Source organism: Filicampus tigris, chromosome 19 (assembly GCF_054856515.1).
Source record: "Filicampus tigris isolate MCC_2025a chromosome 19, RoL_Ftig_1.0, whole genome shotgun sequence".
Taxonomy (NCBI): Eukaryota; Metazoa; Chordata; class Actinopteri; order Syngnathiformes; family Syngnathidae; genus Filicampus; species Filicampus tigris.
The window spans coordinates 8,945,606-8,968,190 of NC_141235.1; the positions used below are offsets into that span (position 1 = coordinate 8,945,606).

Genomic DNA, 22,585 nt, shown 5'->3' on the forward strand with positions numbered 1-22,585 from the left:
GATCTCGCTTCAAAGCCATCACGGAGAATGAGAGTTCATGCTGTGCGGGGGAGCACAAGTAAGACGACATGCGTTTGGGTGTCGTAGCCCACGTGACGGATTGCGATTGCTGTCAAGGTCAAAAGAAGTTTTATTCTCATCTACAAGGGAAACGGGTGCGCTGGATGTATTTTTAGTTGCTTGACGAGAATCAAACAAGCTTTGGGGCCAGAGAGCGATCCAATAATAGACGGCGTTTGCGACAACAGTCAGCTGACGTTGTCTGATAATGCCATATTGTCATTACTGCCGCATTTTCAAAGAAAACACTTGGTGTCAGGTTGCTGAATTCGCTCCGCCGTACGAAGGCGTCGCAAGCTGGGTAAAAGGACCAACTAGTACAGTCCTGATGTCAAAAGATTTGAAGCCACAATGTGCTACAGTATCTAAATGTTATCTGGTCGTTTAAGATGAATGCCTGCCAAGTTGTAAATGTTCAACTTCCCTTTAATGCCCCCCAAATTTGTGTGTGCAAGAAACAATTTGAGGAAGTTGTGGCTAGGGTTGGACTTGGTCTCTGGGAGGGGAGCTTTCACAAATACCAAGAAGGTGATGAGAACATTTGGCCGGTGCAGACTAACTGGGGTCGGATCGACGCGCGACTGCAGGTAAACGTGACATTTACATGACATTGGAAATATTCGCACGCTTTCCTTTCTTCTCATTTCTTCGCCGCGGACGGAAAATGAAATAGTAGCTACAGCAGGTGGGGCAATCTGTTTCTGCTGGAATAGCACACTGGGTTAAAAAAAAAAAAAAAATGTCCACCCGTTGTGACTTTTCTTTTGGTTGCAACAGGTTGCTGCCAGATGTGATTTTCGGAGCTTTTTACTTTCTCGAATTTGTTCATTCCCATTATTTTTGATGTGAAACCTGCTTTTTGAGGTCTCAAACGTTTTGTTTACAAATGTCCTTTCATATTGCTGGGAGGTGTTAGAGCAACGAGTTTGTTGTGCAACATTACTCAACCAGTTGAAAGGAGTGTCTGCAGTTCCCCTTTGCAAACTTCCCTTACCTTATCACTTTCTCCTTTCCCTTCAAAAAGGTTGGGCGTGCGCACCTAAACTCACTTCCATGTTGAAATCTCCCAAAAAGATGAATAAAAGCGCCGGCGCTGGTGACGACGCCCACTGTCCAGCCAAGTCCGGTGATCTCGACGCTCGCGCGAGTGAAAATGCCACGCAGCTCAGAGTGCGCAAGGAGAAACTCGGCCCAGTCACGGCGAGGGAAGCCCGACGGCAATCCATCTGCGCAGGCTCCGCCTCCGGACTGACCTCCCGCTCTCATCAACGCCGCCGGTCCGCCGATTGTTGCCGCAGCAACAGCTCACCCGCCATCACCGTCAAAAAAACCATCAGGGAACCACAGCCTCCTCAGCGGGGGGTCTCCCTTCTTCCGGGCCATACTCCATCTCGTTGTCCGAGACAACGCTACTCCAGTCCAATTACTGGGATGGGCTCCGCTCCTCATCCATCGACGGCCTCGTCTTCTCCTGTTCAGACATCCGTCATAACAGGACACGATCCGCTTGGTTGGAAGTTACGTCCCAAATCCAGAGCCTCGTCCGGCCGGGCTCACGCTAATAGGTTGTCTCTGCCCGTCACCATTCCTGATCCCGATTTCCTTCCCGCCGGCACACCCCCAACAACTCCACTTGACCCCGCGCGTAAAACTACCCCGCCCGCCAAAGGCAAACCGTTCCGTCGCCACCACTCGGACTCTTTCGCCTTCCTCAGATCCATGCCCGCGGTGACCCTGGAGGAGCTGCGTGACGTGCGGCTCCGCCCCGCCAAAGCCGACGACGTTTTCTGCGATGCGGACGGCGGAGAGATTGCTCGCCCTCAGCCACATAAAAAGCCACCAGCTGTTCCGCAAAAAAGTCCGCTGGCGAGAAAAATAGCACAACTCATTGCTCATTCATGGCAGCACCAAATGCGTGCTGCCCCTAAAACGGAGCAAAAGGAAATTATTTACAGCGTGATAAAGCCGAGAGCTAAAACACAACAGGCTGAGAACCACTGCAGCCTGGATGCCAAAATAAACGGTATGCGCTTAAAAAGTGATGAATAACCACCAACATTGCTCACTGGAAGAACTGCGCATTTGTTTACATATACTTTAAAAAAAAAAATGAGCCTCCAAAAGTTGAACGGGATCCGATTGGAGGCCTTGTTCAGGTTTCAAAACGTGTTTTCCCATCGGAAATAATGTCAAATGATGGAATTTATTCTAGAAATGTTGCCATCATACAACAGGAGATTTGAAGGAACATGAACCCATGTATAAGAAAACATTTCTATTAAAGTAAAAGCACACACTTTAATGCCACCTCCCAGATGACGCAATTTGCTGTACAACGGGTTTTGTTTCTATATCGTCGCTGTCCTGTGAAAAACACTTGTCCATTTTTTGGCAATTTTCGTATTCTTACGTGAATGGTGTTTCCGCGTTGCAGACATCACATTAGCGAAAAAAACGTAAACATTTTTCCAAAATTGGACAGAGGGGATTTCACAGGACAGCGACGATATGCTCGTCTGTACTTATACCCTTGGTTACGTCTGTATATAGCCCGATGCATTTTGTTTTGTTCCCGCCAAAGTGAAGCGTTTTTGTTGTTTTACATTGACTGCTGCTTGTCATGATTGGCCGTTGAAATAAAGATGTTATACAAAGCACTAGGGCAGGGGTGTCAAACTAGTTTTTGTCGCCGGTCACATCGTAGTTATGGTGTCGCACGGAGGGCCGTAATAACTGTGGACCCATATAAATGTACGATCGCCTTATATTATCACGTATACACAACAAATTGATGGATAACTACTTTTGAAATCAGACGCCAGGAAGTAGTTTGTTCAACTATTTTTCAATGTATTTTAGAGGCGGGATTGGTAACAAATGCTTGCAATATCTCATATCGTCGCTTTCCTGTGAAAAACACCTATCTCCAATTTTGGAAACTTTTTTTTTTATTTTCGCCTTAATGCGGAAACATGATTCGTGTAAAAATAAGAAAATGGAAAAAAAAAATGGAGATAAGTGTTTGTCACATGACAGCGACGATATGTTGTGTTAACAGTGAGGACAATTTCAAAGAAACCTGTCAAGTCAACGCACATGATTTGCCTTGGCGGGCCACAAAAAATGATGTCGCGGGCCGGATCTGGCCCCCGGGCCTTGGGTTTGACACCTGTGCGATAGGGTGTATCAAAAACTGTGGTACTCAAAGTTGACTTCAACGGTATACATTTCCTTGCCTATTATTACCTCAACTCATGTAAATGTATGCAAATACAGTATGTGGTCATATTTCTAAAAACGTCTTGGCAAACGTATACTTTGGAAAAGTTTGGAAGGATTCAGGTTTCTAAATCTGGGTTTGGCCCACTGAGATGAGCGGGGAGGGGGGGGGTCTCATGGGGGTACAGAACTGCTGTGCAGTCTGGAAGCAACGCTGCAGGCGGGGGAATGGTGGGATGGCAGTTATCAGGCACAAACCAAGAAATGCTGAGACCCCAACCGTACACAAGTCTGAAACAGACGCTTCTAAATATAGCCTCCCCTTGTTCCTCTCGTCTGATGTGCAAATTGTTTGGGGAGCAAAGTTACGCTTGCATATAAAGTTGATTGGGATATTTTTGCTCGAAGTGTATATTCGCCGAATGAGGATTTTGGCACAAGATCAAATCAAGCGCTAAAGCCGTGCTTTACGAGTGGACTTCGTTGTGACTGTCAGCGGGCGAAAGATTACTGGACAGTAGCCGCAACATTAGCATTCTAGCAAATATTCAGCACATGGAGGGAATCGACAAATGTGCTGACAGAAGAAAGGGTTTAAATTGGGGCAAACGACGTCTTGCGTCAAAATAATTCAGAAGCGGGCGCATTTTGTTTCCAACAGCGCTTCCGACTCAAACGTCACAAGGCTTTGGTATAAACACACAAATGGTCAATCCCATTTCAATATATCTAAAGTCCGATTTATGTTCCACATTTGCGAATGTACGCCTCCGTACGGTGACAAGGGTGCCGCGGAAGCACTTGCGTCAAGAAGGTGAGTGCAGGTGCAACGCTGGGGCCTTTGACTAACGTGATCTATACGTGACACACGTGCAGCTGTGCGGCGCTGATAAGAAGCTCAATCGCGGATGCAGTCAAGGCTCGCACGGTGAATAAGCAATCGGAAAATTGTGTGAGAAATTGGAGCGCTAGCATGGAAAAAAAATTTAAACGTGCACCCTGTGCAGTCTAATCACCCGTAGATTGATTGGATGTGCCATCGTTGGTATTACGGTTCATTTTAATCATGGGCCGATCAAAAAAAAAAAAAAAAAAAGAAAAAAAATCCATGCAATTTGATCACGTGAAAAATGATCTTTTCTAACTTCCTTTCACAAATCGATCCAAACAGTTACTTTTTGTTCATCTACCGTCTTTACATCTTTAGGAAATGAATGGCAGTGTCGTTACCACGGTGACAACAGACGACTTTAACAGTCTGTAATATTGCTGGAAGTGTTCGCCACATCCTGTTGTACATCACGGTACAGTAGCAGCCAGTAAAACAATGGATTTTTTTTTTTTTTTTTTGCTTTGTTTCAGGTTTTGGACAGCCGCTTTGAAATGGAATTCGAACACATGCTTTCTGGGAGCACGTGGCCCTAGTTAGCTTCAAGTTCAACATCATTTATGTGATCGATTAGACTGAAAGCAGAAAAGCTGCTGAATAAAAGCGGCCCACTTCGTTGACTAATGACAATGAGAGCTGTTGAGTTAGAAAAAAATCACTGAATGCTGATTCTCTATTTCCCTCCAAATACTCGGCGGACTTCGCCCCGAGACCGAGCCGCTAATGGATTCACACAGTGGGAGATTGTACCGACATAGTGGGCTGCATTAGCCTGGACTGCAGCATGCAATTATGGAGCGGAGCCGATGTGGAACATTTACATGAATAACACATCTGTGCTTCGCCAGGCCTCATTCGGAACACCGATAAGAACTTTAACAGTGTTTATTATGGGAAAAGAGGACGACAAGAAAAACACCCTGAATGTGGGGATGTTGGTAAAAAGGAATTGAGAGTAAAAAAAAAAAAAAAAAAAAGAAACGTTATGCAAATGAGATCATCACATGTGTTGTCACATCTTAAAGATTTTCTTTTTTTTTTTTTTTAACAGTGGGGAAATTCTTTTTACACTTCGGTGGCAATTAAGAATGTGAAAAAGTGATACGTGTTAGGTTAGCTCCATCTACTACCTGAATCCTTTTCAGACGGCGTTTTCTATTTTTAGTTAACAGTGGTTGACTTTACGTTGATAGACAATGTCAAAACATTATTTTAAGGTTCATCAGATATAATACAATAAAATAGACGTTGTTAGTCATGTGGGGGAAATTAAAGATTGTATGTTTGTCATAATGGAGATAATATCCCTGCTGTTGCCAAGGCAACCCCAGATTACTTTAGTAGTCTATACTATTGCTGTAAACTTCCCGCAAAAAATAAAAAAAACAAAAACATCTGAATATCTAAATATATATTGACAGAATGAACTGATCATGACTGATTATCCAAAAGGGATGAGGGGAGTGGCACTAAATGGGGCAGGAGAGGGAAAATTGCAGTCCCGACTACAAAGGGAAGGGTCCATTTTGAGGGAAATTAGCTCTAATATACATGTATCATCATTTGTTTCCACATTGGCTTACAAAACTACTAAAAGACACACATTTTTGCATAAATGAACCATTTGTAATATATTCTCTTGCACAGTGTACACCAAACATGAAAGGTCAGAAAAGGAGTTTATAGAAATATTGTAATTTAAAATAAAATATGTATCGAATATATAACAAATGTTGTATAGGAAGGAAGGTCAGAATAAACCGTTTTTGGAATAGACATTCAAGACATCAATAAATGTCAAAAACATTCCTGTGTGATCTTATGAATCGATCATTCACAACATGACTGGAATCAAAATCTTCCTTTCTTACCCGGATGTTATCAAACGACGCTTTGTTAGTGACGTCGTAGAGAAGCAGGAGCGCTGTCAAGACAAAAACAACAAGTGCAGCAACTTTGAAAAGAGCTTCCACGGCAGACGGACAAAAGTGCTGAGCTTTCACTCGAACGGAACATAAACACACCTCAGTACAATTATGTGGCGACAAATGCGCCGTGCTGCTACGCAGGAACACTTCAAGCAACACAAAGCCCGGCAAGTTTATAATAATGCTCTGTCAAACATGCAATCGCTACACCTACAAACGCAAGTCATTTTCTCTGCTGGATCAGCCTTCGTCTGGAGGAATTAGTCAGAGCAATTGCGCGCACGGCGTCTCTCCCTCAACTGCCTTTCGTGCCTTTTTCGCTTCTACTTAACATTTCGCATCACTTCGTTCATTCGCTATTTGCGTTACACCAGATTTACTTTGCATTCACGTAGAGTATGTTGATGATGACACTGTGCAATCTGTTGCCAAGAAGTAGACTGTCGATGGGCACAAGGGGGGGGGGGGGGGGCTGCGATTCATAAACGACAGTTGCCGTCCGTCATCTTCATCATTAAATCACGGGGCTGACCTTGAGCCCTCTTCTTCCCATGAAAAGTAAACAGCGATTGGACCAATTGACCTGAGCCTTAAATACACCGGAGTGCTTCATTTTTCAAATATATTAAAAAGTCGTTGACGATATTTGGAGCTGCCGCGGGAAGCGGCAAACAAGGTCATTGAAGCCAACTGATGTGGCTGAAGTATGGATGTGCATTTAAAAAATGTTTTGTTTTTTTTTTTAAATCGACTAATCGATGTTTAACTCTCAAGGGCACCTCCAACGGTGCGAGGGACAGGCTCCAGCTCCCCCTCTACACGACGGGATAAACAGTCCAGAAAACACGTGGATGAATCAGCGCTTGGTCATTGTCAAGTTTATAGGGTAGGCCCATCCTCATTTGCATAAATTTAAATGGACCATTACTTGTTTTTACTGTGCAATTATGCTGAAGTGATTATATGCAACTGGCAATGACAATTCCTCACACTCAACAACATTGAAGTTGAAGTCATCAATGAGCCTTGGGTTAATTTGAAAATTTACATGGATGTATATTTCATAATATTTTGTATGGAAAGGGTTGTTTTCATTCCAGAATTTAAAAAAAAAAAAAAAAAAAAAGTCTCATATTTTCTCTCTCATATTTTTCCCGGTCTGGTCCGACAAATGACTTGACTTTCCGCATTGAGTATGCATTTCTTTTTCATATATATATTTTTTGCAACATCAGCAGTTTTGCTTCATGCTGTGGAAATGGAAGAATGCCAGCTCCAGCGAGCGACAGGAAAGCAGTTTGGTTTCGGACACAGCTGGACCTCTTGGCACTTGGCAACAGCCTCGGCGTCAAATGAGCTTGGCAGATCGCAGCGGGCTCGCCTGCAACAAGCCAGCTCGCCGCGCGGGCTTGTTTGCGTCGTTAAATTGGGAATTGAACAAATTAAACTGATTTAGTATTGTAATATTCTGGTATACTCTGAAAGAATATGGGATCATGTATTCTCTGTCCGAGCGCCAGCAAAAGTTCAGAACAGTTCCTTCTAAGATAAGGAAATGTGCGGCCAGCTACGCCAAACGCTCCTTAAATCTGTTGTGTAAACATACCTTTGACCTCTAATATCTGCGGCTGAATGAGAAATTACATCCTTTAAGGTTCTCTCACTCGAGAGGTTTCACATTTCCAACGTTTGGCTATCTCACGGGAATCGGCGGTTTTGGCGTCGGGCGTGTTTGGGTTGCAAAGTCTCGCCTTTCAGACTGAATGAACTTTTGGCTTGAAAAGTCAGTAACAGACTGGAGATTGCAAAGAGCAGCTCAAGGCTCCCCTGCTGCCTTGTTAAACATCCGCCGGCAAACTGCCAGGGAGAACTGACAGATCAGTTTAACGATGGACAACAGGCTTGCACACACACACGCCCACCCCCACGCGGGCACAGGCAACATTAAATCAAATGTGACTGAAAAAGATGTTTTTGGTCAACTTTTTTTTTTTTTTTTCTCTGACACAATCGCAACAGTTGAAAGTCTTTGACCGGAGACCCATCATGTTTAAAGAAAATGCAAATGTAAAAACAGGAGTCTTACCATGAGCATCGCGGTAGTACGCATGCGTGACACTCCGGAATCGCTCCTGACCGGCCGTATCCCAAATCTACCAAAGAAAAGCAACAGTAAAACATCGTGCGTACTTCCATATTTAGCAGGAGCAGGTCAAGCGCTTTCAAAATTATTTCCGAATTTCTTTTAGCCCTCCAAAAGTTGATTATTAAGGTGCAATGCCACATTAGCATCCCACTTTTTGTAGCGCTATCAAACACCGCCGAACATAATAAAACGAATGTCATTTTCTTGGAAATAGCTCCCGAGATATGAGCTGTAATATTCCGATGAACAGACTGAGTGAGAATTTGGGCGACCCAAGTGGAAAAACTGTCAGACTTCATCTAATTCATCATCAGTCTGTCTGCGTCTCTTGCCGATAACGCCGGCGCGTTTGATCATTGCTGAAAAGTCCACTATTCCCTTTCTTCTTCTTCTGTCTTCACTCGGGTAGAGAAGATCATTGATTGATAAAGTTTGACGAACGCCTCATTAAGTGGCCACAAGGATTTTTCAACACCGCAACCAAAGATGTATACAAACACTGGCAAAAATGATGGAATCACTGCCGATGGGAGATGATCATTCAAAGGCAATTGACAGATGCATTTTTTTTCTTCTACTTGCCCTAAAAAAAATAAATACAATTAAAATAAAAAACGGTTTTTTTTATGTGTTTCATTAACAGCAAACGGTTGGCATTTTGAGCCCTAATTTGTTTTGTGGAAAATCTGCGATTTTTCTCCCAAATTAACTCCTTCACTCCCATTGACGTATTGACTAGTCTTTTCACAGTCCAGCCATTCAATCCCAGGAACTTTATTTTTTTTGTTCTATTTATTTTCAAACATTAGGGTAAAAGAGGGTCTGAAAATGTCTAGCAGTGAATGAGCTAAAAACGATCATGCTTCAGGGGTGATGATTTTGTGATTTTCTTTTTTTTTTTACCGGGGTTTGTAGAAGCAATGCACGCTGAAAAAAACAGGCAGGCAACATTTTAAATAAAACCTTTCTCTCACAAACAAATGGAAACACCTCAGCAGCGCATTTAGCTTTGGCCAAATAGAGAAAAGAGAGTTTAATTGAATGGAGATTGGGTTTTTATCTTACCTGCAGTTTGACCTTCACAGCATCAATGCTCATCACCTTATTCTGCAACACACGCGTGCGCACAAAAAAAAAAATCAGGACTGTTTTTCTACCTTCAAATCACCACGTGACTTAAGGCAACTGGAATAAAAAAAAAATATATATAGGCATGTGTACATATAATTAAACATCGATAGTTTCCAATTGAGCACACATTTAACAATTTAACTCATTCACTGCCATTGACAAATTTGAAAAGACACTTTTCACAGTCCAGCCATTCAACACCAGGAACTTATTTCCATTTTTTTTTTTCACTTTTTTCAAATGTTAGGGTAAAACAGAGCCTGAAAATATCTGGCAGTGAACGAGTTGAACATTGAACTCCTCTGCGAGGCGACTGCACCTCATTCCAATTTCATCTGGACACACAATGTGTGCTTTTGCATTGACAAATACAAAGCAAAGCGTGTTCACAAACAATTTGCAGAGTGATGAAGTCGTTGGACGCAATGGATGGGCGTGCAGCAGCGGCCTCGCAACAATAAAAAGACAGCCTCGCTCCTGTCTAATGTGGCTTAGTGATAGCGGTGAATATACATCAGGACTTCCTTAATGGGTCACAGTGGAAAACTTTTACGCCACAGTGTAATAATCCTGCTGCTTTGAAATTCACTTCCTTGAAGTGAAGATTTAAGAAACTTCTTCTGGGGCACGTCTTGCATTTTGATGCGCCGGGAGGCGGTGTAAAAAAAAAACAAAAAAACGTCAGTTGTATACTCGACGCTCTGTGCTCCGGCAGATTTCGGCATCTGACTGACGGGCGCTTGGGGGGTCTCTGTAGGCCTTATGATTAAGTCCTGTGGGAGTTCTCTGACTGCTTTGTCAGGTGAAGTTGTGATTGTTGCTGTCGGTGTTGGTAGAAGGATTGCCCCCTCCCCCGGCCCACCCCCAAGTTTAAAACATATCACGATGGAAAAAAATTGCTGAAAATGTAGTTTTCAGGGATGGGAGCCAACAGCAGAATTGAGAGATTACGACTGAAATTAAACAGAGTTCCACCTTAATGAGAATAGTGTAAAGTGTCCGTTACTTTTTTGGCACATTTTATGTACAGCCTGCACGGTACATTGTAAAATGGCATAAAAAGAAAGAGATTGGTTCACAAATCAAGTCAAGGTAAAAGGCATGCATTTTACATAGTGGTGGCTTTGAATTCTTACATTTCAGGATGTAGGTCTCAGGGAGAGTCCTAAGGACTCTTCCTTGGCCACCATAAAACTCATTGGCATGCTGGCAGATGAATCCGTGGGGAGAAAAAAAATACGCACACTGAATGATTTTATAATAATCAAAATATGTGTCATTTGTTTGGGTAGTAGCAACAAAAAAAACAATAGCAATAGGCTACCAAGCAATATTAATATTCTAAAATCAACATTGATTTTGTTTCATCATTTTTTTTTTTTTTTTTTTTTTTTTTAAAGCAAAAAAAAAAAAAAGCAATCCTCAGCAATTCTTTGGGATGCACAATCCAGTGTAGACCGTCCTTTGGGAGGGACAGATTTCTACTCTTGCTATTACTGGGATCAAAAGTTCAGGAAAAAAAAAAAGAAAAAAGTAATTTCCTCTTATTGGCCTTGGGTTCAACTGAAACTCTATAACATCACGACCCACTTAGCCCCGCTATCAAGCTCAGGAGAGTCTGGCTCCACAGGCTTAATAGAAAACCGATAGAATCCTGGTCACCCACATTCACACGCTGGGTCAGTGATTTTGATTAGTGGCACAACTCCTTTTTGTCTGGTCCAAAAAGAAAAATCCATAGTCGCCACATTCAAATCGCAGTGAATCATTCATTTTATGCATCAAGCAAAAAGCCATAAAGTTGGCTGCCAACAGCTCACATTGTGCTTCTTGCCCTAATCCGACTAATCCTGGATTTGTCACCCTTGCTCTCCTTTCTCCACCACTGCTTCCGTTTCTGTTCTGCGTTTTGATTTACATGCAGGCCCATCCTTCAAGTGAAGTATTTAACCTCAACCTTGCTTCTCTCTTCTCCTGCATAAAAGGTCCAAACATTTATTGTCTCATAAGTATCATATTGCTTTGGTTATGGAGGTACTATCTATATAAACCGCAAGATTTCAATATAAATCCCCAAGATCGTCAACTTTTTGTATTCAGAATCACATTTCACTGCTTTTTTTTTCTGTTAACTACACAACACTCTTTAAAGTCGAAATCAACCCAAACATTTTTTTCAAGAATATGTTCCCAGCAGGCCCACTAGTTGAAACATGGCATTCTGATTCATATTGCGTTTGTGGAATATGAGTGAAGCAAAAAAATCCACCTGTTTTTAGCCATCTCGGGGGGGGGGGGGCATTTTGTCATTTCTGTCGACTGAAAATGACATCACAACTATTCAGTGGGTAGTTGTGATGTCATTTTCAGTCGACAGAAGTGACAAAATGGCCGCCCCCAGAGATGGCTAAAAACGAGGTGGATTAACTCTTATTAGAATATTTGTGTTGCATCAAATTGGAGTTTAAAACAAAATGAAAAGGACTATTTGGTGTAAGAGTAGAAAAAAACTGTCAAGAAAATAGGCATTTACATTCCTTACGAATATATTTTATACTGCAGAGGGAACTCATTTGCAGATAAAACCTGTTTTGGTTAGCAATGGAGTTAGTAAAAGAACTTTGTGTGTTAAAGGTAGCACCCACGAACTCAGATAGTTACAGTTATGTATGACTAGTTTACTTTTCATGGTGGTAAAAGGAGGAATCTACTTGAACAAGGTTTTTAAAGGATGACTAACTGTTAAAACGTTTTTAAAATGTAAAGTGGAGTCACAACGCCACTGAGACTGAAGCAGATCGTTTAAAAAAAAAAAAAAAAAGGCTTACTAAACCAAGTGCCAATAACTCATATATCATAATAAATGAAACGTTTTGAGCTGTTGACTAATGATTTGTTTGACTGCCACTGATGCACGGCGGTCAAATATGTCATTAAATTTAATTTGACGTATTTCAGTGTACAATATAAAGGCAATGCATTACATCTCCATGAGCTTTGTGGAAACATCAAGTCTCACTTCACTATCTGTCATTAACAGCTGAGGAAAAACATAAAAAGATGCATGTGCACATACTGTAAATCCATTCCAACATTTTTAAACATTTGCTGTTTTAAAAACAGCTCATTTCTTGTCTTTTTTTCTTGTATGATGCAGTACCAAAAAAATGTTTTTTAGGGCTCTTGAACGGATCAATTAATTTCAATGGTGGAAAAATAGATTTCATACAGTCAAGGTAGCAATGGTATATTGCACTTACACCTACGCAATCCCTCAAAATGTTAATTGTTGGATTTGTGGTGTTTTTGTTAAGCATGCAGCCCAAACTGCCCCTTATAAGCCATCGATTATTTCAAGAGGTACAAAAGAATTACCAGAACAATACGGCTAACACAATTCCCCGTTGCCGCAATAAATCTTACTGGACTGTGGGGATTTGTGCCAAGGCTCTGGCAGTTCTCTCTCCATTTTCCACTATGGTGCGTAAGCTCCATCAGTGCTTAGGGAGCACTGCAGCACATTGCAGTATTTTGTTGATATTGTTTGGTAAAGACGGCAGGATTGACACAGCTCGTAGTTCGAGGCAAATAAGGTTTTGAGGTTGTGTGACTGTTTTATTTTGGGGGAGGGGCGTTACTTTGGAATATACCCGTATTTCTTGCCGTACCCAACATATACAAAACATGACATCGGGAAGACATTGTTTTATTTACGGCTGTTTATTGTCCGTTGCGTCAACCCATTCCCGGGACAAATGCACTTCTATCGTGATTCTCGATGAGCAGCGAAAATGATATTAATGTGGAGCCGGAGAAAGGGAGTCGGGCGTTAGGAGGTCACAGAACACGTTAGTGAACGTATAAGCCTCTCTGAGATAAACAAGGTAGTAAACTGGCAGTCCCACAGGCAATAAAAACATATGTGCGGAACATAATCGGTCCTTATAGTTTTGTGGAGAAATTATGTAAAAACTACACACAATTTTGCATTTATGAAAATAGACAGGGAAGTCAACCCCCAAATTTCCTTTACAATAATATGTTCTATGCAGCCCCACTAGTCTAAATCCACCCGTTTTTGGCCATCTTGGGGCGGCCATTTTGTCACTTGCTGTCAAATGAAAATGACATCACAGTTGCTCTGGGCTTAGATAACGACCAATCATGGCTCAGCTTCAGAAAACAGGTGAGCCGTGATTGGTTGTTGCCTGAGCAACTATGATGTCATTTTCAGTCGACACCAAGTGACAAAATGGATTTTTCTGCTTAACTCATATTCCACAAATGCAATATTAATCAGAATGCCGTGTTTAGACGAGTGGAGAAAAAACTTTTGGGTTGACTTCCCCTTCAAATATCATATTGGAATGAAAGTACACTTATGTATAACCGCCCCTCAATATCAGATTTTAATTTGTATTTTTTTGACCCCCCCCCCCCAAAAAAAAATACATATTAATTTCGAGAAGTTATGATCATGTCTTCTACATACACGATGTAAAACAGATGATTACCTAAGAGCACAAAGATGAGCAAATCACAAAAACAAACAGCTTCAACACAAAGGAAAACTATTTTCAGTGGTGCTCAATGTAAAGAGGAAATATTTTGCTAACATTTTTGTTCCAAGCTCATGGTTAAACTCACCGCCTGTAAAGGTTACTGCTGCAGTACTATCATAAAAATGTTAACAACTATTTAGACAAATAGTTAATTCCAAGAAACCGTGTGCTAAGAACTTGTCCAGACAAATTAAGAGTGTTGAGTATATTTTTGCACTCACAAACATACTGAGACGTATTCAATTCAATTCATCAAAACTGTTGAGAAAATTCTGTCCATCACACACATTTGCACAGTCACATGCACACACACATACATAAAGAATCATCTGTCATCTCTGAGCAGTGTGTGTGCCAGATTACGCCTCGATGTCACGCTGTTATCTTTAAATTGGAGCGCTATTCTTTTGACTTCTTTTGCAGCACCGCCCGCACACAAACATCTTGAAAGGTTCATTTTTTTCATTTTTCAGCAATGGCCGTGGCAATTTGAAGGTTCACAGTAAGGTTTGGATTTATTTATGATAAGAAATTGCACATTTTCCTTGAATGAGAAAGAAAAATAAACTGATGACGCGAATTACTTCACCAAGCGGGAGAGAGAGCATGAAGGTGAGCAGTATTGTGAGAGGTAGCGTTTGTTAGCTAGTAAACAAGGTTGCATGAAAAGTCCGTTAATAAGACGGAATTCAACAAACATTTTTGAATTATGTTGATACACATTCAATGTCGAACCCAAAGTTTTAACATTTTTTTTCAAGATGAAGCCACTTTATTGGGGAGATAAAACAAAAGACCTAGCTGCCATGACCTGTTCGTCAATAACAATTTTATGGTAGTGTGCCTGAACGTAGCACGTGGTAGTCCTGCACATGAAAGTTAAAAAAAAAAAAAAAAAAAAAAAATTAAAATTTCATTCCTATAAAGCCCAGGCTAGTCCAGCCGCGTTTTATATTATATCAACATTAACAAGTGAGGGAAGAGATAACACCTGTATTTATGTTTAAAGCATCCATCATGGTGTATGCAAAAATATTTGTCTGATCTCAAACATGTCGAGAGTACGGATCAGAATTTGAACCTTGTCTCGCTACAGCAGCTTGGCGTCCTTCAGCAGCCGTGATTGAATTGGAATTATTCCAGTTCTGAGCGCGATGAACTGAGAGAGTTGCAAAGCCAAGCAAAGCGGCTTTTAGGCCAAACTGCCAAGAATATTTGCAACAAACCCACCCCGAGGTTGTCAACACGGTCTAATTTTAGTCACGGCTCGCTGACTGCCTGCGACGTCACCGCAACATGTTCCTCAACTGATGACCTCTGACCATGAATCTTGCAAAAAAAACAAAAAACCGAGCCATCTGTTGCCAAATAAGCCAAATCTACTGAATGATACAGCCATATATTCATTGTGTTGCTGGGTTGTCATGGTTACTTGCCCCAAGACCAGAAATAAACAAAATCAGCCTCGTTACATCACTGATTACTAACAGGGCCCCCAAAAATTGTAATACTGTACATTGAAAACCTACAACTGAGAGAATCAAGCTACAACATAGGAATTATGTGGGTTATGTAAGACATGAAGAAATAAGATTCTGTACTGGTGATCTTGTCCCATGGAATCTTATGAGCATGAGTGTGTTTGATCATTTACGCCTCATCACATTTGCTTGGCTTATTTTTAGTTGACACCATAGGAGGGGGAACAGATGTGTAGACAAAATAAGTCAGTTGAAAGAGTATTACTGCAAATTCCCATACTGTGGGAATAATAAAGATCTTACCTTATGATGTTCTTAGTATAAGTTCTGTTGCCCCTTTTTTTTGTATTTTTTTTCAATGAGCATGAACACACACACACACTGAAAAGGTACATCCCTTGCAACAAAAAATACAGCAAAGTGTGAGTTGAATTTCCCCTTGAGGGATTATCATTTGCATATGAATTTAAATAAATAAAAGCTCGCCTGCTAGAAATAAAGTGGACAGTCAAGCATAAACATCCAGTTAAAAATAATCATAACAGTCTCTTGAAGTCTGAATATGCAGTCACCATGACTGCAATTCTATTCAAAACCTCCCAGTAGAACATCTGGGAGACATGAAAGCCAGAGAAAGGCTGATATTATTTTCCACCACCACCACTACCATCCTCGCCATCATCATCGTCATCATATTCTGCCTGAGTGCGGTCACTCCATGATACAAACAGCCCACACGTGTCTGTTCAGTTCGGTCTTATGTTCGTGTACACAATTTTGCATCCAATGCGCCGTTTTAAATCTAAAACTGACTTTTTTATTTCTTGTTGGACATTACACCGACTAAAAATAATGGCGTCCACTAATCTGGAAAGCAGATGTCTTCTTCAAACTGTTATCACAAAGAGGCATTGGCAAACTTGGCCTTCAATTTTCACGTGTAGTGTTGTTACTGGTGCAGTCCTGCAGTGAGTTTAATGGAACTTACCCTGAAGTCAATGCCCACAGTCGAGATGAAGCTGCCAGCTAGAAAAGCTCCATCTTTGAAGCGGACCAGCAAACAGGTCTTCCCAACACCTGAATCGCCCACAAGCATCACCTATGACACAGAACAAACTATCTCATTCATATTTGAAACTATTTTTGAGCGCAATATCACGTCGGGGTTAGATTGCAGTGTTGATTTAACACTAAACTTGACTTTCTTTTCTTATTAGATGTCCATCTGCAAAATGTAACGACACCCATTAAGAGCTGTAAAATCAAAATGAATAAAATAACTTGCCACAACAGATGGTCTACAATTACACTCAGTAGTCGACTACGTTTGTCTGACTCACTGGAAAATCCGTTCATACTGGTGCAGTCTAGTCCTTGCAAGCGTTCCTATAACGTATTCCTAATTTCCCGATTTTCGGATAATCCGTGGATTTTAATTTGAAATAAGCAAACACTCCGAATCTGGGGCAAATTTATACTGGTTTCCATGAGGAATTAGGATAAACGACAAATAAACAAAAGCGGACAATATGAAAACTTTGGCCCGATCGACGTTGTAGCCATGCACACACCTGCGACTATAATGAGGCCAATGGTTGCGTTCAGGTGTGGCTCACCTTAAAGGCGATGTCGTAGAACTCGCCGCTGCTGCTGATGGGCGGTCTGCTGGGGTAAACCAGTCCGGAAGTCGGCGACGCACCTGCAGCCAGACCTTTCCCTGACCTGCCGCCACCGCTCGGCGACCCTTTGGGACTCTTTGAAGTGCCTTTGCCCTTTAACGTCTTCTTCCTGGACATGGCTCTGGTAACAATCGGCGCTAACAACATGTGGTGAAGTGGGGGCGGGGGAAAATAACCAATTAAAAACCAAGGATGGAAATGTGCTCCTTCTGGTTCACTTGCAGGTTGGTGAAAGTGGCGCCTGTCGGAAGGAGGACGCTTAAGTTTACCCCCGCGTCCAAATCATTTCGGTTGACGCGTGTGACAAAGAAAAGAAACCCCCCAAAATCCAACCACGTTTAGTTTTAAATCACTTGACGCAATGTAAAAATAAACAAGCAATTACCAATACTTGAGAGAGACTGACTGCAGGATGCGCTTCCCAATGTAAACAGCTCTCTTTCTCTCTCTCTCTCCCTCTCTCTCTTCCCTCTTGTTGCTGATTGGATGGTTTAAAGGGAAAGTCCAGGGGGGGAAATTGCATTACCTCCACCGAGGGTTAAATACAGGATATTAAAAGTAAAAAAAAAAAAAAAAAAAAAAAAAAAAAAGTACAGTTGCATCAGCCATTGTTCGTGCATAAAACTGAAATTAGCTCCATGACTGTGTGTGCCCCATTTTAAGATTCCAGTGCAGCATTACACTATCCATTTAAAGGAGCAGCTTGCTTTTGGCACAATTTTAGTACAGAAAGCGCATAATTTCAAGTTGCAACAGCGTGCAAAGTGAAGGCTGCACCATCCGCATAATATTGGATGGTTACGCATTGTGGGCCGCTTCAGGAGTCAAGCCAGGAAATTAAACGGCGTCCCATGGGGATGGTTTATTAAAGCAATGTTGGAACAGTGAATGTTTTGCAGTTGCTTACACACTATCTGAGCTATGCACTACATTGCCATAAACGTACCTGTCGGAAGAAAATGTTTGTGAAATATGTCAGGGTGCCGCAAAGTTCCCTCCCTCATCTGAAAAGAGAATGTTAAGACTAAACGGCGAAGAACAAAATGTAAAATATGACGCACGAACATCATTCTATGCACATTTTGTTCCAGACTTTTATCCATTATCGTTCGGAAAGGACAACTCCTATCCTTTAGCACCATCCACTGGTATTTTGTTGTTACTACAAGTAAAAAAAAACCTGCATTTGTAAGCGATTTAATTCTTTTATATATATATATATATATATATATATATATATATATATATATATATATATATATATATTCCTCATTCTTTACATGCATATCCCTGACATGGTAATATTCTTGATTTAAAAAAACCATTAAAATCACATTGTCATTTTAGGTGAATAAACAAGCATATAAAAGTGACATGTAATCTCATTTCAATTCGTTCAAAAGCATCATCATATTTAAAAAACGACACATACCATGACGATTATATGGCATATGGCTTATGTTGTTCCCAAATGTATTTTGATACACCAACAAAACATGTTCCTTTACAGAACTGATGAAGAGCTCTTTTGACCACTTTTAAGTCCTCTGCGTGTCAGTGTCTCCAATGTCCTTAGTTTTTCCGTGTGGGTATATGTGGGTGAGGCCAGTCCCTGGACTGGAAGTATCCCCTGAGTGCTGCAAGGTCCACAGCAGGGAAGTAGGCACCGATGCGCTTTCTCAGCCACCACTTGCCCTCAGCTGCGCTGGCACTGCCCGGTTGGCTGAACTTATATCGAAAATGTTCCCCTCGAACCCACCTGAGACAGAAAAAATAGGAGTTAATACTTGTCTTACTTCATGTTTATGCACTGCCTGAACATAGACTATTGTTGTATAGACCTTTTTTTTTTATTTATTATTATTAGATCATTCAGCTACATGAAAGGTTAGATAACACAATATGACTTAACAGACTCCCACAAACTATAGAACCTTACCTGGGGATACCTCTGTCCTGGAAGGGGTTGTGGTCCAGTAGCGAGTGGACAGCGCTATCGTTAGCTAACAGGCGTCCTGCTATGTGAATGACCCACTCACTCTGCTCGTAGGTCTGTGTGAAAACGGGAAAGTGTTGTTTTTTTTTTAAAGACTATTTTCTCATAAAAAAAAAAAAAAGTGACTAGTGTGAAACCAGAGTTATTTCACCCTTGTGACCCTAACACAATAAGGCTACCCTAAATGAAGGCGTGAACGCATAAGGATGCACACGGAGAGGTTCTGCTGTTGAGCGGCTCACCTGGAAGGCCGCGAACCACATGAGCCAGTCCAGGCGGTAATGATACGGAGAAATGAGACAAGGCCGTCGGTAAAGATCTCCTGGCTTACAAAGGAATTGGTATTCTTCCCAGACTGCCTCGGGGTCTTTGGGATCCTCACTCAGAGTGCCCTGGAAAATCACCTCAGTGCGCTCCTTGGTAATACTGGAAAGGGGAATCGAGTTATTAGGCAGTGGGAACAAAAGATTGGATGGGAAAACGATACAGGTCTAAAAGTTGATAGCTGAGGCTTGGGGGCTCTGTTGTGCCATCTCTATGGCACCAACAATTAAACACCCCGAAATCTACTTGGCCTCAAATAGAATTTTTTTTAAATTATTACAACCACAATATGAGCGCTGAATGTACCTGCCAAAGGCCCCGTAGGTGTTGACGATGCGCAGTGGGTCAAAGGAGGTGTTCATCACCTGTCTGGGACTCAGTAGGTTCAGAAGCACCGGAACACTCAGGCAGCCAATCAGAATGCCCAAAGACACATTGACCAGCTGACGAATCCGCATTCCTGATACACACATAAAAATGAGAGGCAAGATAAAATAAAAGTTCATATAAAGATTGGAGAAATGGAAAAAAGAAAAAAGAATTGCACCCAGTGGGATTTTCCATAAAGAATGTTCAATACACTCTCTAAAGCACTTTTCACGTTGCACTCGCTCAGTGTGAAAGGGTTGCGCCGCAGTGCTAGCATGCCCATATTTGGAAGTGCTAACGTAGCAGCCAAGCAGGAAATAAACACAGAGACTTGCGTGTTTGCGGTGACTTAAACACTGTGGATGCTGATAACATATTGGTCCGTGTCCTTGGCTCGGCGGAAATGACAGCAGCATGAATACCTTTAGTGGCTTCAGGGGTTCGTCCACTTTTATCCTCATCTTGAATCTTCAAAACTGCTTTCTTGGCTCCACTCCCGGAGCGGAACAAGAAGCCCAGTGAGGCGTCATCAAAACAGGCCAGACTGGGTACAATAGTCAACCAGTTGAGGAAACTGAGGTTCCCACTCACTATCAGAACCATCTAGAGCCCGAAAGACACAGCAGAGATGTGGAATGATCAACAATTATATTCATTTGGACTATTTTTACTTCTCAATGCATCTTTGAAAACACAAAACAGCTTACTAAAATTGATGTAAGCTCTAACTAAAAACACTGCTTTTTATTATTATTATTATTATTTCTTGCGTTGTATTAGTTTCTGAAATAGTCTACCTGAAATAGGACCTGGAGGGCGCCATTGACGATGCACATTCGCCTGCCCAGGAAAGTGAAGAAGGGGACGATGAGCTCGATAAAGTGGTTGGACATAGTCTCGAAGCGATGGAACCACCAAGGGGAGCGATGCATGTAGTAAGACACGGGGTTTGGAACAGGCTGGGTCTGAAATGACAATGACGGGCAGAAGGGAAATATTTGAGGGTGGCCAATCCCATTTTACTCATTTATTCTAATACATCACAGAGAAAAAAAAAAATCAATATACCTCATAGTGGTAATCCATGCAGGTGAGGTCTCGCCAACATTTGTCCCCTCTGATTTTAATCAGGCCCTGAAATACAAACACACACCTGATCTTTGATCAGATCCTATGAAATTTAGGAGGATAGTTTCACTCACAGCTCCAAGCATGATGCGGACGATAAGCCATCTGAAAGTCCAGATGCAGATGAGGGAGGGGGGGCAGCGGCGGGGGACTTGGGACAGAGTCCACACAGGGCACAGGAAAATGGCCAGGAATCCCGTTTCCAACAGCTGACTCTCCCAGCCTGGATGAAAAATGAGACTCTTTATAGTAGCTACTAATTTGTAATGACAATAATAAAAGGGTATTTGTTCAATTACAGCAATCAATTACAGGAAAAGAAAAAAAAACAAAAGATCAATTACCAATCAAGTAAACTTACCAAAGGAGTACCTGCAGAGGAATAAAAAAATAAATTGTTCAAATGTTGACACAATGAAGTCCATGAAGATGTCCATTTAAAGGAGACATATTGCGATGACTATGTCCTCCTTGCAATTTGAGCTAATCAAAAACTTACCACAGCTGTCCCACATTGACTAAGGAGTGGTATAGCACCCACAAGGACACCATGATCACCATATTGGCCATTCCCGTCACCAGAATAAAACCAGACAGGGCCATCCCCAACAAGGCGATGCCATCTAGGTTGGTGTCCATATTGCTCCAGTCCAAGAACCAGAGGATGGAGGGTGTGTAGGCCAGAGCAGCCATGCCTATCTTTCCTCCAACGTAGCGCTTGACACCATTGAGGTAGCTCTTGCAGGGCATCAAGCCGTTTTCACCAATCAGCTGTTTATTCTGGTTGTACGCGACACTGAACGCCACAACTAGAGGAAAAAGACAATGGAGAATTGCTTTCATACGCATCAGCAAATTATTTTAAATTGGTGATGGCCCAAAAGTATTGTTGTACTATTATGCAAAGATTGCCAGTTAATTCAAACACAATAAGGACAGCAGCACATCATGCTGGCATTTGACTCAACAACAGCCTTAAATAAATTAATTTGACATTTCTACATTACTGTATTGATGTATAAGACTTAAAGGCAATCACTTGTGCGTATAGTGTCATTCAAGAGACATAACGATGGTTTTATTTAGTAAAATGTGTCTTTAATGCCCTGTTTATGAACCTAGAAATACTACTTTAAGTACGTTTGGGGTTCTGAAAACAACGGATTCATATATTTACATTTATTACAGCATACTCACAGTAAATAAAGGCAACGGAGCGCAGCAGCACAATGCGAGTGAGCCAGAAAGTCCCCGTTTGTAACGACTGGAGCTTCTTTCCTTTCTTGGTGCCTTCGACTTTGTTCGCCGCATCTTTTCTACTGATGCTGTCAGTAAACTTCGCGTCTGCTGTTAAGCCACCTTTGAGGCGTCTATTCCTCACTGACGAATTGTGCTCCTCACCGGAGGTCGCCATGTTGCCGGCTGCGTCACTCGGTCACGTGATCAAACACAGGCGGAAATTAATGGACTTTATAAAGTAGTAAATCTTGAAATATTTCGAACCTACTGTACGTGACGTGACAGAGTTGAAATAATAGTCAGGTGGCGTTAATAAATGGTTTTAAATACAATATAATAATCAATAGTATGCTGATTATTACCTGTAATAATAGGTGTTGTATTTCATCAATATCCTTAAACGTGTAAGGAAAAAAATCTACCAGTTACACTTT

At 41.6% G+C, this 22,585-nt stretch overlaps 3 protein-coding genes across 6 annotated transcripts in view; 1 reads left to right on the plus strand and 2 right to left on the minus strand.

Moving 5' to 3' along the window:
• Positions 1-18,420, minus strand: part of rab26 (RAB26, member RAS oncogene family) — a 31,438-nt gene extending 13,018 nt beyond the window's left edge. For 2 of the 4 annotated variants that reach the window (XM_086015622.1, XM_086015623.1), the window contains exons 1-6: positions 18,042-18,420; positions 17,033-17,232; positions 16,405-16,515; positions 9,308-9,349; positions 8,183-8,249; positions 6,040-6,092 (exon numbers count right to left, since the gene is read on the minus strand). In XM_086015622.1, the coding sequence (XP_085871748.1) occupies positions 6,040-6,092; positions 8,183-8,249; positions 9,308-9,349; positions 16,405-16,515; positions 17,033-17,232; positions 18,042-18,420 (852 nt within the window). Of the gene's footprint in view, positions 1-6,039; positions 6,093-8,182; positions 8,250-9,307; positions 9,350-16,404; positions 16,516-17,032; positions 17,614-18,041 lie in introns of those variants that run through there. The other 2 variants (XM_086015626.1, XM_086015624.1) reach the window with 2 other exon arrangements.
• LOC147129329 (uncharacterized) lies at positions 906-2,715 on the plus strand. The gene has a single exon (XM_086017012.1). The coding sequence runs from the start codon at positions 1,114-1,116 to the stop codon at positions 2,107-2,109; it is 996 nt and encodes a 331-aa protein (XP_085873138.1). The 5' UTR covers positions 906-1,113; the 3' UTR covers positions 2,110-2,715.
• Positions 18,421-18,661: 241 nt separating the features above from the next.
• Positions 18,662-22,345, minus strand: lmf1 (lipase maturation factor 1). Its single transcript, XM_086015636.1, has 11 exons — positions 22,110-22,345; positions 21,412-21,721; positions 21,274-21,284; positions 20,987-21,135; positions 20,853-20,918; positions 20,582-20,749; positions 20,207-20,387; positions 19,722-19,875; positions 19,334-19,517; positions 19,035-19,147; positions 18,662-18,854 (listed from the first exon to the last, which is right to left on the minus strand). The coding sequence occupies exons 1-11, from the start codon at positions 22,324-22,326 to the stop codon at positions 18,668-18,670; spliced, it is 1,740 nt and encodes a 579-aa protein (XP_085871762.1). The 5' UTR covers positions 22,327-22,345; the 3' UTR covers positions 18,662-18,667.
• Positions 22,346-22,585: the final 240 nt, after the last annotated feature.

Bases quoted from the DNA above. Each gene is read 5' to 3' on its own strand.
- LOC147129329 (XM_086017012.1), top strand. From the start codon at position 1,114: ATGTTGAAATCTCCCAAAAAGATGAATAAAAGCGCCGGCGCTGGTGAC.
- lmf1 (XM_086015636.1), bottom strand. From the start codon at position 22,326: ATGGCGACCTCCGGTGAGGAGCACAATTCGTCAGTGAGGAATAGACGC. The intron at 20,750-20,852 runs GTATATTGATTT...TTGTCATTTCAG, and splicing joins GCATGGATTACCACTATGAG to ACCCAGCCTGTTCCAAACCC. The intron at 18,855-19,034 runs GTAAGGTTCTAT...TTTCTGTCTCAG, and splicing joins CAGGACAGAGGTATCCCCAG to GTGGGTTCGAGGGGAACATT.